This window comes from Epargyreus clarus, unplaced genomic scaffold, assembly GCF_041222505.1.
Source record: "Epargyreus clarus isolate Ecla_fem2 unplaced genomic scaffold, WU_Ecla_fem_2.2 ptg000005l, whole genome shotgun sequence".
NCBI lineage: Eukaryota > Metazoa > Arthropoda > Insecta > Lepidoptera > Hesperiidae > Epargyreus > Epargyreus clarus.
In genome coordinates this window covers 8,343,998-8,361,089 of record NW_027332213.1, presented here as the reverse complement: position 1 = coordinate 8,361,089, position 17,092 = coordinate 8,343,998, and the positions used below count along the sequence as shown (strand labels likewise).

Here is a 17,092-nt window from a genome sequence, read left to right as displayed (position 1 = left end):
CGCAAATAATAATTTGCACATGCCTAAAATAGCTTCAACGTACGGACTATAATAAATATTAAATCACCGCATCGAAAGCGCCGTGAATGGCCATAACCGCAGGCTTCGCATGCCTTGAATAGCTATTCACCCCTCACATAAACAAAACGATGCACTTAGAAACAGATTCCCGTAGCTTGCATACCTTTCTTAAAATAGCTTCTCTAGTTGTATAACGCTAACATTTCTTCGGGCTCCGTTAAAAAAATGACTTGGACAAATATACAAAGAGCTGTTGGCTATCCTAAACATTCGCCAGGTAAGATAAATCTTTCTTGCCGCGAACGGGTTTCTTACCATTTTATAACACATTTATTCTTTGCTCGGGCGATAAGTTTATTTATATCGATAATGACTTCATCAGCATACTTAACGATGTCGGTTCCCCGTGATTCCGAGAAGTAATCGCAGAAAAGACGTCACGCTTTGGTGGCTTTTGACCTAATTGTACCGTTTGAGCGTTCTCCCCGTTTGGGTTGTGGGCGAGTGGCTTATTTCGCCCATAGGTTATGCTCCCTATAGCTTGACAAATAATTGATTACGCCACGCCCGTCGGAATGCCCGCTCGCTAACCGGAAACCGGGGCGCACTACCGTTAACATCATGAAATTAGAAAACCAGTTTAGATGTGCCTTTACTTTGGCAACTTTAGCATATGCGATAGTAACGAAGATATTATGTATGCGTGAAATAATACTACCCAAATTTAGCCTCATCCCACGCTATTGTGTACTTTTTGTGCTTGTAAATTACATACTTTTAACTTACATTGAACCTTGTAATATCGTAATGTGACGTTGTGAAAAAGTACAGGTGGTATTTATGCAGAAGGTGTTTACTTACTAACAATACGCACTTATTATATTTTCCAAAGTGTCGTTATGTTATTGTAAAATACTTTCGGTTTAATACAAAGTGAGTTGTAAATTATGTTGGTCATTTAATAATGAAAAGGTGTTGCATAAGCAATGTATACCATTTACCCATTTTATTTAGGTTAATTACTTTCAGCTCGTTAACCTGCTACAACTACTTCTAGATTAGTCGGTATAGTCGACCGATGTTAACATATACCGGAGAAATGGTACATAATTGAAATATTACCTATTGGCTTTAGACCTATTGGATATATGTTTTTATTTTAGGTTATATTCCGTAATTGGCAATGCCTGAAGCAGACACGTTAAAACTACTCGGTACTCATATTTATCTTAGGACTACGTATCTTCCAACAAAGGTCCAAGGCATAGTTCAAAGGGAAGCTTTACCATATGAAAGGTCTTTATAAGGTTTAAAGGCCTTACAGTAAGAAACCGATTACATAACTTACACTTCGAACCACGGAAAGGCTAATGAAACATGAGATGCATATACATTAATGTGATTTACTTGCAGATCATTCATTACATGTTACGTGTTTGCACGTATCGATTATCAGTATCGTTGGATATTAATATGTATGTACCAAGTAATATAAGTTGAGTATTTAATGGTTTTGTTTTTAACCTTCACGCGGTTTCAATTGAAGCCAATAAAATTGTCAGCTGTTTAACAAATTTCTAATCGAGGACTATAAACTATTTAGGAGCCATTGAAGTGTCACGGGATGGAATATTTGTTACGATTAACCTTTCGGTAATGTTGTTATTCCATAAGTCATAAAATGAATCTTTGCAATACCAGTACGCTGTTTTCGAAATTGGAGATTTTCCCCTTAACTTGCTTAATCTACAAGTACAATGGTCTTAAACCTTTTCCATGGTACGTCCTCCTCAGACTGAAAATAAGTTGCGATCCCTTTAATCTCCGTCGTTTCAAAATTGTAATTTATTATGTTATCAAATCCATGGACTCGATATCCCGTGACGACATCCTTTATAGAGAGTTTGCTCGTGACAAGATCCCCGGATATTCCGGAGATTGCAAAAAACACTTTGAAAAGCACTGATTTAAAGAAATTATAGCGGTGGTTGGGTAAACCGAAGATAAAATATGAGCATTAGGAAGATTTTGTTTAATAAATATTCTTGATACTTGACCTTGTTCTCAATCAATTTCCAATGTTTTGCTTAGCGTCTGGAAACATGGAACAATTGTAAATTACTTTGCGGACCGTAATATTTACGTGTCCATGTGCCAATTATTCTAGTATTGACCTTCGACGGCCCTTGCTCGGCCAGTATCAACACGGTACACGTGGTGTGCACTATAGGTCCTTGTCTGGGTTGAGTCGTGGCCTGAAATCATGATTCGCCGCAAGCGGTGGCCCTTATTTGGCACGCCAATGTCTTTTATATTACGAAACTATTGAGACACTAGTGCAACGGTTTAAAACCCGGCGAAAACAGGTTTTCTGTATGTACTTATATGTCGTTGGGTGATTTTTCCAGAAAACAACTATGGATAAATATAGTGTGACGTAATTTCTGTCACGACTCAGGTAGATTTCATTTCAACATCGTTGTCTATTTAAGGAATTCAATTGAAAGTTTTCATAAATAATTTATTATACGGTATATTATATATAGGTACATGTATTTGTACTCTCGTGGTTTGAATTCTTTGGTGTGCCTCACTTCTTCCGTAAGAGAACGCAACACTGATTGTAAGGGTGTTGTAAGTTGGATTTCCTCATATTTATTTGAGGTGTTCTAAATTAATACTCGAAACACGTATCTGTAAACAACTCCGGTCATGATCTCGTTCTATTATTGACGACGTTTCGGTTGTTGTTGGGATGATCGCGGGGCTCCGGGTTCGATCCTGGGACCTGGAACATTAATCTGTTTATATTGGGGTGTGTCCATGACAACTAAGACAGCGGAAACGCTGAACTTAAAACTTAGTAAAAGTTTTTTTTCGGTAAGCTATCGGCTTAACAAACGGCTATTATTTTAACATTACATACCTACGTAGTTATGTACACTTCGATTTTATTTGCATACACCTATAGATGATACATTGTGGAATCGAATCGACGTGAGCGTCTCTGAATTTTAAAAGCCGCAATACAAAGCCTACTCATCATTCATCAGCATGCAGATCGTCACCGTTGAACACTTGAATGGAACAACATGCATTTAGGACATTAAAGTTACTATGCTCACACTATATGTGTGTTTGCAATGGCGCGCCGCCAATTGTCCAAACTATAAAACTGGATAAAGCAACGTTTAAGGTTATGTTACGTTACATCAATTTAGTGAATTCAGATGAAGCAGGGAATTTGTATTCAAACACATAAATTTCGAATTTACTATCAGCTTGAATGAATCCATTTGTCTCAAAAAATACTAAAACTACTCATAACAGTTTAAACGTAATTCTAAAATTTAATATTGTAAAAGTTAATATTGCGTTATTGAAAAACATTTTTTCATAAGGATAGCTAAAAGATCACATGGGGACTTTTGTAAATTTTTAACCTATCCTTTTTTGTTATATGTTTAAAAACTGAGAATTAAATTAATAAATACGAACGAAGCTGATTTGCTGAAGTCATGTTTGTTATAAATAAATCGTGGTTTTAGAAGCGTCGTGTTGATAAATTGATTAGGAGCGACGAACTTTAGACTCATGTTCATTTCAGATATATCAACTGAATAATTTTCTAATTTATCTACCAAATCAGCCTAAAACAATTCTATTACGTATTTGTAATATAAGAGCGACGGATTTGTAGGGGACTACTATTTGTAGTTTACGGACTATTTTATCATTGTAATTTCGTGGTCTTCTAGAACAGCGTTTCCCAACCTTTTTCAGTCCACGGACCCTTAGGAAATCGAGCACATTTTTCACGGACCCCTTAATAAAATGAAGAGCAAAACCCAGCCAAAACATAATTTGTAAGACCGATTTATGTATTTTGTTTTTTAAACATCATTGGATGCATCTTTTTTAATTTTTTAAAATACCGTGTGCTTAGATCACGTTTTTCTAATAAAGCTGGTTTGCTGATTTTTAGTTTTGCGGCCCTTTTGCATTTAAATTGTTTTTAAATTGCTCATTAACAATTTATGTATGGTCCGGAGATGACACCGCGGACACCCATACATATAGATACTCGCGGTCCCCCAGGGGTCCGCGGACCACCGGTTGGAAAACGCGGGTCTAGAATGTTAAGTTGTATAGACATTTAGAAATGAATGGAAATTTAATCGCAATAACAATAACATACGTGTATTGTATACATACAATTATACATACTTGCGTAGGGTATGGCAAGGTACTCAAGCCAAGTAATAAAATTGTTAAAAATATGTTTCAATGGACTTGCAGTAAACAGGAAAAGAAAAAGTATCCGCTTTTAAACATCGTACCTAATATCGTGCTAAATCGTTAATGACTAATCCCCAAACGTCATTAAAATGTTTCTTTTTAAAGGCCTTATTAGACCACCCAATTTTGAGGGACCCTAACCCTAACTAAGAGTGGTGTAATAAGACTTAGGGAGTTAGTGTCCCTATTTAGGGCGATCGGATCATCCCGATCTGCCTAGCTCCCTAACTAGGGTACACGCCCACCCTGGATGCAGGGCCCTTCATATCGGGTTGTGTAATAAGCGTTTAAGCATGGTTTCTGAAACTGGTATTATCTTTTATCAAAAACTTTTTTACCAAAAACAGGAAAAGAAAAAGAATCCGCTTTTAAACATCGTACCTAATATCGTGCTAAATCGTTAATGACTAATTCCCAACCGTCATTAAAACGTTTTTTTTAAGCATGGGTTCTGAAACTGGTATTATCTTTTATCAAAAACTTTTTTGTCCCTCTACGCTTCATTGAATAACAAGTTTTATAATAGTACCGTATTTTAGCACGATTATAAACGGTTACATCAACGTGCAAAAACCTGGACGTGGCATATTTCATCGTCCGAATCTATGTGTAAAAACTTTACAAAAGATTTATTTTGTAAACAAATTATATTACGTAGGTACGTACACTTGCGATTTTTCATACAAAATACTAGGCAAACGATTTGTTAGGCGTTTATGTAACTTCTTTTAGACCCTCTTTTATGTCTGTCTGGACTGGACGCTGGTAATACATAATGTGTTATGAAAGCTCTTTTTGTGCTTAGTTATTGCGTTGCCTAAAGCTGGTTTTAAATGACGTGTAATTTATTTTTTCGTATGTGACCCGTGCTTTATTTTTTTTTGAGAACTCTACTATCAATATCATTATAATGTGTATTTAAAATTATTAATTCAGTATAATAGTAAATCGATGTTGTTGAGAGCTTTTAAACCCATGATTTCTCGCAAGCACGAGACGAAAAATTGTTGTAAGAAATTGTAAACAAAAAAATTCGATGCCTAACCAAACTTTGTTTAGATGTAGGACTTACTAGGAAAAAATACTTTCGGTCGACGATATAACAGTTTTGCAATGTAATTCGTTCTGAAATATTTTTGATTACATTGGATAAACCCATGAAGACGTTTAAATTTAATTTGCGTCACACGCAATACTTTCATCGAACTAATCGCAATCATAATAATAATCAAAAGTAGTATTCGCCACAAATAATTTTAACGTTAGTAAATTATTAAACATATTTTACTTAACAAAGATTCCGTTACATACTAACATACCAACATACATACGTCTGAAGCTAATAAAAGCGTATTAAAAATGCAGACAGTTATTTGAAGCCTACTCGTACCACACCTGTCGTTCGACTGCAAATGTTATGTAATTGATCACTGATCAGGTTATGCGAGTAATTTGTGCGAATAACGTTCTCTAACGTGATCCAGTTTTTAATATAAGATCCAAAAATATTAAGATATCCCTTTTTGAGTAATGTAAGCAAATCAGTAAATTAGCTATGTAGACGTTACTACTAGTAGTTGTGGCATTATGTATCGTTGCCGTGTTTTGATTTAAAGTATGCTATAAGGCACATACAACTATGAAGAGTTTCAAGTCAACTTTTGATCATTTTCACATGGGATTCTCGTCCCGTATTTGAATTTGTATGATGTGATATGTTCTTGTTCGTTAGTTCCCATAAACACTAAAGTTGTTCTTTCACAGACATTCCCGATATCCCAGAGGATATCAAGAAGCTGCGGGCGCTTCAGATCGCGGACTTCAGCAGTAACCCAATACCTCGGTTGCCGGCGGGCTTCAGCCAGCTCCGGGCGCTCACCGTTCTCGGCCTCAATGACATGTCCCTCACCAGTCTTCCCAGCGATTTCGGCAGGTGAGACACAACTATGTATTTCTTATAGAGTACATTCAAGTTATATTATTATATTGTGCTATTATAAGCTGTCGTCGATATACTACGAGCGTTAGTAATGCCGACCTTCAATGGTTACAACATTTACAACCTACTACTATGAATATTACATTCAATTTTATTTATCATCAATAGAAAGTGATTTATGATTGGGTTGAAGTTATGATTGGAAGCAAGAAACAAATATTTTAAAGAAATGACATATGTATGTTGCCATTGAGTAATTCGTACACGGAATTTTGTACGGCTAATTTTTTAGTCAGGTTACTGCTTATTGAGACATTCGCGGAATATTAATGACCAACACTGATCATATGGGAACTCACACAAAATTTTAGAAGTAAACCACGATTTCTAATGTAATGTTCTTGATATTAGATTTGATCTTTGATCCATAATGTAAAATTAATTCTATGTTTACTGCTATTAAATGCACGCAAAATCACGAATAATACGTTATTATTCCATGGTGATTCGAAGTGCATTATTCCACGGTATAATTTGGTTTTGTGATTCGACTACGAATGTATGAAAGCGAAAGTCAAGGGAAAGTCAAAGGCCCCCGGCTAGCTTTTGACAGGTAAGATTATCTGTTGTACAACTTCGTTCGATCTTTATAGAAAGAGAAATACTTACGTTACGACCAAAATACATTTTTATTTGTCGTGACTTGTTTTTGTGTCGCTACGTTTCTCAAGAAAGTCCTTATCTTATCAAAGCTAGATAAAAGAGGGAATCTGTGAAATAAAATTAGAAATCTTTTCATTCCATTATCCTTGGTAACATTGAAGTATTACTTGGATTTCCTTTATAAATACACGCCGTTACTAAGAAACCGCAGTCATGGTGTGATGGATTAATACGAGCATGTAAAGTAATCCATCACGTAGGTACACATTTCTGCAAGTTACCGTCGAATGACCACAGCGTGACTAATGCTCATTTTCCTTGTACTTTAGTAATGCAACAACGTAGTAGTTATTGTCATTGTGACATTATTTATGCCATCAAAATATTATAAGCTTCGCACTGATGTATGCATGATATACCTGTCGCTCAATGTGCGAACATAATTATTATTGGACAGTGGATTGGAAGTGGGACAATGGTCGCCAAAATCTTCGGAAGACCGAATGATAGATTTGGTTTGTCTTCTTGACTGACCTTTCGTTAAATAAATATATTGCATTCTCAAATAAACACAAGTTACAGTGGAGGAGTTATTTGTGAAAAACCTTGCATTATAATCTTTGTACACGAATCCCTATTTGTGATTTTGTCTAAAACGGTTAAAACGTCCTGCTCAAAAGAAGGGAACGTAATTATAATTATCTCATAACTTCTGAATGTTTTCACAATAACATATTTTGCCCAGCTAGTCCCAGTATTACGTACTGGAAAAACTGTTTAAAATGGATTTAATCGAGACAAACATTATATTATAGGTTTAGTGTTTGATAGCTGCGGATTAAAAAAACAGATAATTAAACTGCACATATTGATAACAGGCAACTATTAGTAGGTTTATATACATACAACAATAGCAGTTACGTCATTAATCGCCACTCCTTAGCTAAGCCTTCTAAAAGGCTGTGTAGAGGATTACCGTCGAAAGGAAGAAACGCTTCCTTTTGTGTCTATCTCTGTGATCCCTTTGAACTTCCCTTGCAGCTTCCGTACCCATTTCGAGTAGGTACGCTTCAAAGTTGCGTTTAAAGCACCTGCCACGGGGATTTTATGTAATACCTACGCGTCATCATTTTATTGCTCGCTTAAAATGTTTACGTAAATACATAATTGCATACTATACTAAAACTTGTCGATAAACTTATGACATTTTATCGAGGTCCGTTTCTGATGGGTCAGCTAATACTTTCTTTGACCTATGATCTATTGCCCTTATGCATAGGGCTTACATAACACAGTCCGATCTATTCTGGCCACATGTGTCTATAATGCCAATACAAAATTTACATGTATTTGTTTATAAAATAATAACAATTAAGATAAGCAGTAACGGCTTATTGAGTAATTGATTTAAAGTCAATATGTTGTCATATTCATGTCCATCCCATTCCCTGGATCTCTACTTAAAATATTCGCAGAAAGCAACTCCAGCTTTTCCTTTCATTCCATACATTAATTGCGCCGCCTTTTTGCAAGGCTTACGTCATGCTTAAGTCATAAGCTGGAACTCTCATGGCTTGCCATAGCTATGTGAACTAATAAATGCAACTTTGTAACATAGTTAGACACTTAAAACGTGTGTATTTTTTCCAAAATTACCTAATCCCATGGAATTTGGGCGTGATAAGTGATAATTATGATAAAACAGAGGTCTCTACGACGCATATTATCTGGGATCCTTATCTCTACTTTTAATACCGTTGCCGTAACTGGTATGACGTCATCAGCTACTGCACTTTATTCCTCTTTACCTGTATTTTATTCGTGCTAACTATTATGTACCCAACTTTTTATGTGCTCTCAATTCGAAAGCTACGCTAGTAGTTACGAAAACTTTTTGAATGAGAGAATGCTCTACAACGAGTAACGTTCGAACAAAGGCTGGTTACACGATTCTGTAAAAAGCCTGTAGACACTTTTTTAAGTTACGACAATATTTACTATTTATACATTAATTACAACTATAAACCCATTTTTTCGGCCTTATACTTTATGACTTTTTGCGGTACATCATAAATTGCGTAGAAAAAAGTTTATGTTCATCTTTATTGAGAAGGCCACCCATATGTAAACAATACTCGAAAGGCATACCTTACACTCAAATTGGTAAAGAGTGATACTTGCAGGGTTACTCGGATGATTCACCAAACGATGGTCGTGTTTGGTATTGAGCGTGGCGCTAAGTACTTTGACATCTGGTGAGGAATGCGGCTCAAGGCTCACAAAGTGAAACATGCTTATTGTGTACTATCGGTAAACAATACCATACTTTTGTTACACAATGACGTTTCTCGTGAAATTTCTTGCCGGCCACTCTTTGAAATTTCGTTATCATCAAATTTGCCACGATAATCAGAAATTCTGGACGGTTTTAAAATGTATGAGTAATAAATATTTTTAAGTACATAGTTAAGTGGGTACTTCATTTAAAAAAATGTATATACAAAAACCAAGACAAGGTTTGTAATATGTTAACTAGTTTTAGTTTTTTTTACATGAAGTACTCTATTTTAATATTTGATATCATATATTATTGCTTTAACGATTACTTTACAATGTTTTACGATCATTCTTCGTAAACGAGTTATCACCAACCCATATTAGACCATTTTAATTAAATATCAAACTACCCCCTGTCGTGGGGGTGACCTCAACGCTAGCAGGGTACGTAAATGGATTGTATTGTAACCATGTTCAGTAAATAGGTATTTGTAATAAAACGACATGCAGGAATTTTTATCATGTGGCTTAATGGTTTGTCCTAGTTACTTCTATGAATATTTATATCAACGCTGGGTTTAGATAACCATATATAATAACTTGCTTGGTAAATTACTATAAATAGGTATAAACATGCTGGTATTATAGAAAATGAAATTATTTTTACAAAATATTTTATTCAAATATACTCAGTTATTTTACCTAATAGTATTTATATAGTGTATGGGATTCCCATGATTTCTAATAACTATTATGCCGCAATTTAATATGAATCAAACTTTACATTTCTGAGAATATTTTGCAATCCAAATATAATAGAAATACACACAAGGAAGATGGATGGCAAAATTAAAGTTAATTCATCTTTAATATTCACTTAGTCATAGTAAAACTTTGTTTGTTTATTTAAAATTTATCGGCTTTTTACTTTGATTTCAGTTTGGTGTCTCTCCAGTCATTGGAGCTGAGAGAAAATCTTTTGAAGTCACTGCCAGAATCCCTTAAGAATTTAACTAAGCTAGAGCGGTTAGATCTAGGCGACAACGATATAGAGGAGCTGGTAAGTTACAATTTTTTATAATTAAAATGAATGAAAATACAAAAGCTTCATTTGTACCTTGAGTTTTGAACCGAAACTATTTATAACGATTTTCTTAATATTAATTACAGCCGGGATTTATTGGTGAGCTGCCAGCGTTACAAGAGTTATGGCTGGATCACAACAAATTGCAATATTTGCCGCCAGAGATCGGTAACTTAAAAGCGCTTGTATGTTTGGACGTCAGTGAGAATAAATTGGAGAAACTTCCTGAGGAAATCGGCGGGCTGTGCGCCCTTACCGACCTACATCTCTCACAAAACATGCTGGAAACTGTTCCCAACGGCATCGGCGATCTCTCCAAGTTAGCTATACTGAAGTTGGACCAAAATAGATTACATACCTTAAATGTGAATGTTGGCAGGTTGGTAAACAAATATTTTATTATTTTCATATATTGAATAAGTAAGAAAGAAGAAAGAAAGAAAGAAAGAAAGAAAATAGTTTATTCGGCAAAAAAATATACAATGAACACAAATAGAAAATTGCATACAAAAAAATATTATAATTATTTTTAACCGAAAAGGTCTCCACTCAGCATTAATGTTTCAGATAAGCTTAGTCATCTGAAACGCTGGTATTCTGTGGAGCCTGTTGGTATATTAAAGGATGTGAATATCAATTTTTCCATTTATTTTGATGGGTTATTTCTGCTGGCTATCTAAAGTGTATAATGTCAGGGCGGTCCTATGTTACTATGGGGAATATCAAAACACTTTCAGTAAATCTAGTATTTTCAACTTATTATAATATTATTAAGTTCTCTATTATATTACAACGTTGTCACTTCAATTATTGGAGCTAATTAACTATTTTATTTTACATTTTATAGGTGTACAAAACTCCAAGAGCTTATTCTGACTGAGAACTTCCTGATGGAGCTGCCACAATCAATAGGGAACCTGAACGAGTTGACCGTGCTGAATGTAGATAGGAATTCCTTAGCTGAAATACCCCTGGAAATCGGCAACATGACGCTGTTGGGTGTACTGAGCTTAAGGGATAATAAGCTAACGAAATTGCCCAATGAATTGGGTAACTGCAAGTCACTTCATGTTTTGGATGTCAGTGGAAATAGGTAAGCTTATTTTTCATTGTAGCGGTAGAAAATAGCTACGCATAATTCTATGTCAGTATTGTTGCTGGTAACTAGTGTTTTAATAAATATTTCAAACTAAAAAAGGCTATGCATTATTCTGTATCAGTATTGTTAGTGGCAAGTAATGTTTGAATAATTATAACAAACTAGAAAATAGAATTGAGAGTTGATTCAGTCCAAAAAATATTTTGTGTGGAGATACAAGTTATGAAGTCTGGAGACATTATGCAGTAGCCGTATTTGTCATTGATTTTGAATAGAATATTCAATGGTTCAACCATGATTACAGGCAGAAATAGGTGTCGCGGAAGTTCATCTAAAGAGACGTCTATTACTTTTACTTCTCATGCTTCGATCAACAATTAGTTTACATAGCTCCTAAAGAGAGAAAGTCAAGATTAGATTAAAAAACCGTTATAATACGAAGATTTCCCACAACGTGACTGAAATACAAAAACGTTTAGCACGTCTGAGCTATAAAATTACATAATAATAAATGAAAACTTATTTTCGAATTTGGGTTAAAATAATTTGATGAGGTTTTTTGCTTTAAATAACGGCTTTCATGAAACCACTTCAACAAAAAGCGCACTCCACTCGGCCTTTAACTCGACCGTTTTAATCAATTTGCGATGCTCTTATCGGAAAAACGTATCTCGCGTTATTCATGCGGCGTAAGTAACACGATTTGTGTTTGAGAACATTTAATGTTTGAATCATAATTAAACAATATTTTACAGACTTTTCTTAATTAGTCACCTCGTATGCGGTTACCATTGTTGTTGTTTTTAACGGTAATTATGCGTTGGGTGTTTGATGTTTTCAGAATCGCATTTTAATATGTTTTCTTTTTATAATTATTAATTACATTTTGAAAAATATGATTAAAATTACATCCATTAAATTCGTAATACATGATACAACATACATCGTATTTCTTTTATGTATTTTATTACTAGAATGGTTTTCGATGTGAAACATTGTGGTGTCTTCAACTAAGTATCGAGAAATAGCAAAGTAGCAAAGAAACCTTTATGTATCGAAAAGAAATTGATCGTTTTCTTTTATGTTATATAGCATAGTATCCTAGTTCTTCTTTTATCTTTTTTGTTTCTTTCATCTTTTATGTTTAAGTATATAACAAAACAACATCTAAGCTATATATTTGTCATTAATATAAAACAGTTATGTTGTTATCAAGTTATTTGATAAACTTTACGTTATATTTTCCAGGTTACAACACTTACCGATCACGCTAGTAAACTTGGAGTTGAAGGCTGTATGGCTCTCAGAGAACCAAGCTCAACCGTTGCTGACCTTCCAAACGGACCGAGACGAAACCACGGGCGAGAACGTCCTCACGTGCTTCCTTCTACCACAACTGAGTTATACACAGCAACCAGGTATGAGAGGTGTAAACAGGCTTTGGTTAAGAGAATGTTTAAGGTATTGCCGCTTTTGGTGTATAGTTTTTTTTTTGTTAAGAATTTTTACGATGGTGCAGTTTGATTTATATTTTGTATAGTTTCGGTGATACTGCGTACGTGTTATGTGTTCTATGTTTACGCGCAACTTTTAAGTCATTTCTAAAATTCCGTTATTCCTATATAAGCAGATGCATTGCTACTCTTAAAGACTTATTTGAAACGTTTCGTTTAAGTAAGTCTATCTTATAATGTATTTGATATGTATATTAGCAAAAAAATCATTGTCGTGTTGTCTATACTTTCAACGACTTTGAAACCTATTGTTATTTATCTTTATAAATATAGTGCTATATAATCGCACCATCACCAAGCACAAAGCACCATCGTAAAACATTTTTTGGATCTTCATAGAGAGCTGCCCTTTAGTGAACTTGTTTTAAGTTTGCACATAATTATGATACAGCATAAAGCATATGTATGATGCTCAATACTTTACATTCAAAAAAGTGTTAATATAAAACAAAGTCTTAAAAATTGTTACGATACTCTACTCAGCTAATATTTTTGTACCCATATATAAGTAAGCATAAACCATAGTAATAAAATTTATAGAAAACTATTTTATCAACCGTTGGCACTTTTTTCAATAAAAACGAGTATCTTCTTTGTGCTGTATCCTATTTTAGACGTAGTATTTTCTTTCTTATCTTTACGAGTAATAAAACTTCAAAACGCCATAAAAGACGTAATAAAATAATGTGACATTGTATATACAGTCAGCGATAAAATTTTATTTATATATCACGGTGATTGCCTTCCATTTAGATCGATGCAAAGTTATTTTTGTGGCTGACTGTATGATGGTTTATTTAAAAAAATGACTAATTATGGTACAATGTAAGTGCTATTTGTCGCGTTTTATGCTTCTTGTGCTTTTATTTAATTATGCCTATTTTCGGTGACAATTTATTGGAAATTTTATGTTTACTGGTGACTACTTGTAATTTATCCACGACGATAGAGCGTTATTTCTAAAATGGAGTGCGGTAAACAAACTTAAGTTGGAAGGCTCAGGTGGAAACAGATGTGCAAACAACTTTACTACAATTTATTATGGAAAATCTATTTGATGATGTATAATTATTGTTTTCGTTGAAATTTTCATTGTTATTTCTTTATTAAAGTTGTTTGTTTCCTCAAAATGGATCACTCGGCTATCGATTTTAACTTATGATTGAGTGTAAATAATTTGTAAATATTTTTAGATGAGATAATTGATATACATTTGACATTTTCTTCAATCAATTTCCATTAGTGTATTTTTAGCTTTCTCCACTGCACCGCTTTTCTCTAAATTGGTTGCAGGTGTTTATAGTAAATTCTTTCTTTCCTTTTCTCTCCATAGTAAGTCACACAGTACAAATTAAATATATTTTTTGTACATAAAAAACATAATCCTAATAAATTGTCACCGAACGAGTTATGTTTTGTTTTTGCTGTGTAAATATACTAAAAGTCACTTTTGACACTTGTCGCATCACAAATAGAGTTGGAACATACGTCTGAGGTCGGCAGTGGCACGTGGTTCAGGGAACACAGATTTATTTCACAATCACAAGAGCTAGATAGAAGAGGTAAGTTTCACAAGAAATATTTATTGATCGAACACAATCCCTTGTTTATATTATATTCTATATTCCTGTACATAAAAGGACATTGTAATTATAATGTATATGTAGCACAAGTAGATATAAATGCACATAGTATTGTTGTCACTGCTAAATTAGGTTAATAATTAAAAAAGCAACAGTTAATTATTGATTTATATATTTAGTACAATGAGGAAATACAATATATTTTGTAATATATTTTATAGATTTTTTCTCCACAGTAAAATAGTATACACAACACTACGGGACAAACATAGTCCTTACATTGCCTCACAAAAGTTTAGAAAAGTCTATTTTACTAAATTAAAGACGTATAACGGTTAATTGTCTTATATTGTAGAGATATATGTCATTAGCTGTCATCGTGCAAAATTAATAATGACATGTGAGCCATGTTATATCAATTGCAAAATTGTAACCTTAAAGTACCTTAAACCAGATCACTTTATAATTTATGGTTTCATAGAATACTGCTATAATTTAGGTCTCATTTTACACCTACACTAATTTACGAAAAAAAATTGCTTTTTGTCCATTGTTTTTTATTGTTTTCATAATTTTAGCTTATTGTGTTTTCGCAATGTTGTGTCGTCCTCTGTGTTTAGTAAATGGTTATTTCATGTTTTCAGTACTAAATAGTTTTAGTTATATTTTTGTTAATTTCAAGTTACTAAAAATTTCTAGCAGGTATTTTTAAGTTTCAATATTGCCGCATTAAAATGTCTTCATGTATTATATATATTTTAATTAAGCAAGTAAAGGTGTTGTCTGCAAGTTTTAAAAATAAATATTGATTCTAATGAAGTGAAAAACTGCAATACTATAATCACTGTATGTACTGCACCAGTTATATATAATAAATCATTAACTTGTGCGTATAAATCTGTGTGAATTTGTAAAAGCACTATGATATGTACGTAATAATGATGTCGGATGGTTTAGCTGTCATTTGAATTTGAAATTTATCGATCTATTTACTACGAGAGTGACTAAAATCTTTATATTTATTAAAACAAATGTTACAAAAATGTATTTTGAGGCACAGATTTATTCGTACAAAGTAAGCCAGTACATAAAACCATGTGTACAAACGAGTGATATAACTCAGACGTGACTGTTACTCCCACAGAATCGACCATATCTCGCGACCGCGACTCTGACGACGACTGGGAGGAAAAGGAAGCGTCGCGCACCATATCCGTTAAGTTCACCGAAGATGTTTCCGAAGCGAAAGAGGTGAGACTATGCTGTTATACCTTTGTATGTTACAGACGGGTATCCAACCGACACACAAACTATTTCCAGACTTTCCGTTACAAAGTACCCCTAGGTACTCGTGACGTAGCAATCTCAACGAGGAGTAGGTTCAGAAAAGTAGGGAATTGGTTTAGAACTAAATTAGGAAATCTATGTTCGAGGCAACGAGCCTACTTAGCGCTCAGCTCTATACTTGTTGCTCTTGAGTAGGGATCCATAGTGAATTATTGTATTTACTGGTAATGTATATGTAATGATCACATAGATTTATGTTTGTTTATAATAATGCAAGGAGATTATTTTACAAAATAATTGTAAAAAAATAAACAGTATTAATAACAAGTATTAACAATAAGCTAATTGTGTAATTTAATAATTATTATGAAATAAAACAACATTTTGTTTATATTTATGTTTTATTTTGTTTTGCATGTTTACTTAAAATTTATGGTAAAAGATAAGTCGCTTATTAAAAATAAAATGTGCCGAACTAAATTATCTATTTCAAATGGATTTAAAAAAATGTTAAAACCAGAGTTAAAGGAGAGCTGATAATGTTAGTAATTTTGTATTAAAAGATTATATGTGTCAACTATCTTGTAATCTCAAAGAAAACTTACTTCATGGTAGTCATACCCATCTCTATGTATGTTTTCAAAAATGTCAGCTGTATGACAATTTAATTTACTTAATCTAGGATGGGAATATAATATTCCAGTGCATCAAAGAAGATTCAGCTATTAACTATTTTTAAAGAATAGATGAGTAATTTGTTTCTGTACCAAGATACCAACAGAAAACTTCTTAGTTAAATATTTTAAAGGTTTTCTAGCTCATATCAATTTTTTTTCGTTACTATGTGACATTAAACGAATAACCTAGTGATTAATAGTTTTTAACTAATCTATTCTATGATAAAAGTAATCAATTCTAATATAAAATATAATCGATGATAAATTTAAATACGAATAACTACGATTCTGTCATATTGTATCATTAAGTGGCAATGACTTAACTGGTGGCTTAGAAAATGTTATTCACATAATTTTCATTGAAATTATAACATTTGATGAATGGTTATAAATGTGAATATGTTCTTTTATTTCGTAAGCGTCGTAGCGGATATTATAACTTTAGGTGAAATTGGGTCTCCAAGGTAAATAGAATTATTTCATGATTGACATGACATTTAAATCATTGTGTTTGTAGTATAAAATCAGCTTTAATGCACTACATACCAAATCGAGTTGTATATACAAGCAAATTTGCTTTGATAAGGTGTATCGTACACAAAATTTGCTTTATACTGCCGATATCAGTTTGTAAATATCAGATTATTAA

The 17,092-nt window shown here is 33.4% G+C and overlaps 1 protein-coding gene across 18 annotated transcripts in view; it reads left to right on the top strand.

The window, feature by feature from the left end:
- Nucleotides 1-17,092, top strand: part of scrib (scribble planar cell polarity protein) — an 87,947-nt gene that overhangs the window by 19,478 nt on the left and 51,377 nt on the right. For 16 of the 18 annotated variants that reach the window (XM_073093981.1, XM_073093977.1, XM_073093979.1 and 13 more), the window contains exons 3-9: nucleotides 6,085-6,253; nucleotides 10,139-10,259; nucleotides 10,370-10,662; nucleotides 11,131-11,376; nucleotides 12,631-12,800; nucleotides 14,372-14,458; nucleotides 15,624-15,730. In XM_073093981.1, coding sequence (XP_072950082.1) covers nucleotides 6,085-6,253; nucleotides 10,139-10,259; nucleotides 10,370-10,662; nucleotides 11,131-11,376; nucleotides 12,631-12,800; nucleotides 14,372-14,458; nucleotides 15,624-15,730 — 1,193 coding nt within the window. The remainder of the gene's footprint in view (nucleotides 1-6,084; nucleotides 6,254-10,138; nucleotides 10,260-10,369; nucleotides 10,663-11,130; nucleotides 11,377-12,630; nucleotides 12,801-14,371; nucleotides 14,459-15,623; nucleotides 15,731-17,092) is intronic. The other 2 variants (XM_073093978.1, XM_073093980.1) reach the window with 1 other exon arrangement.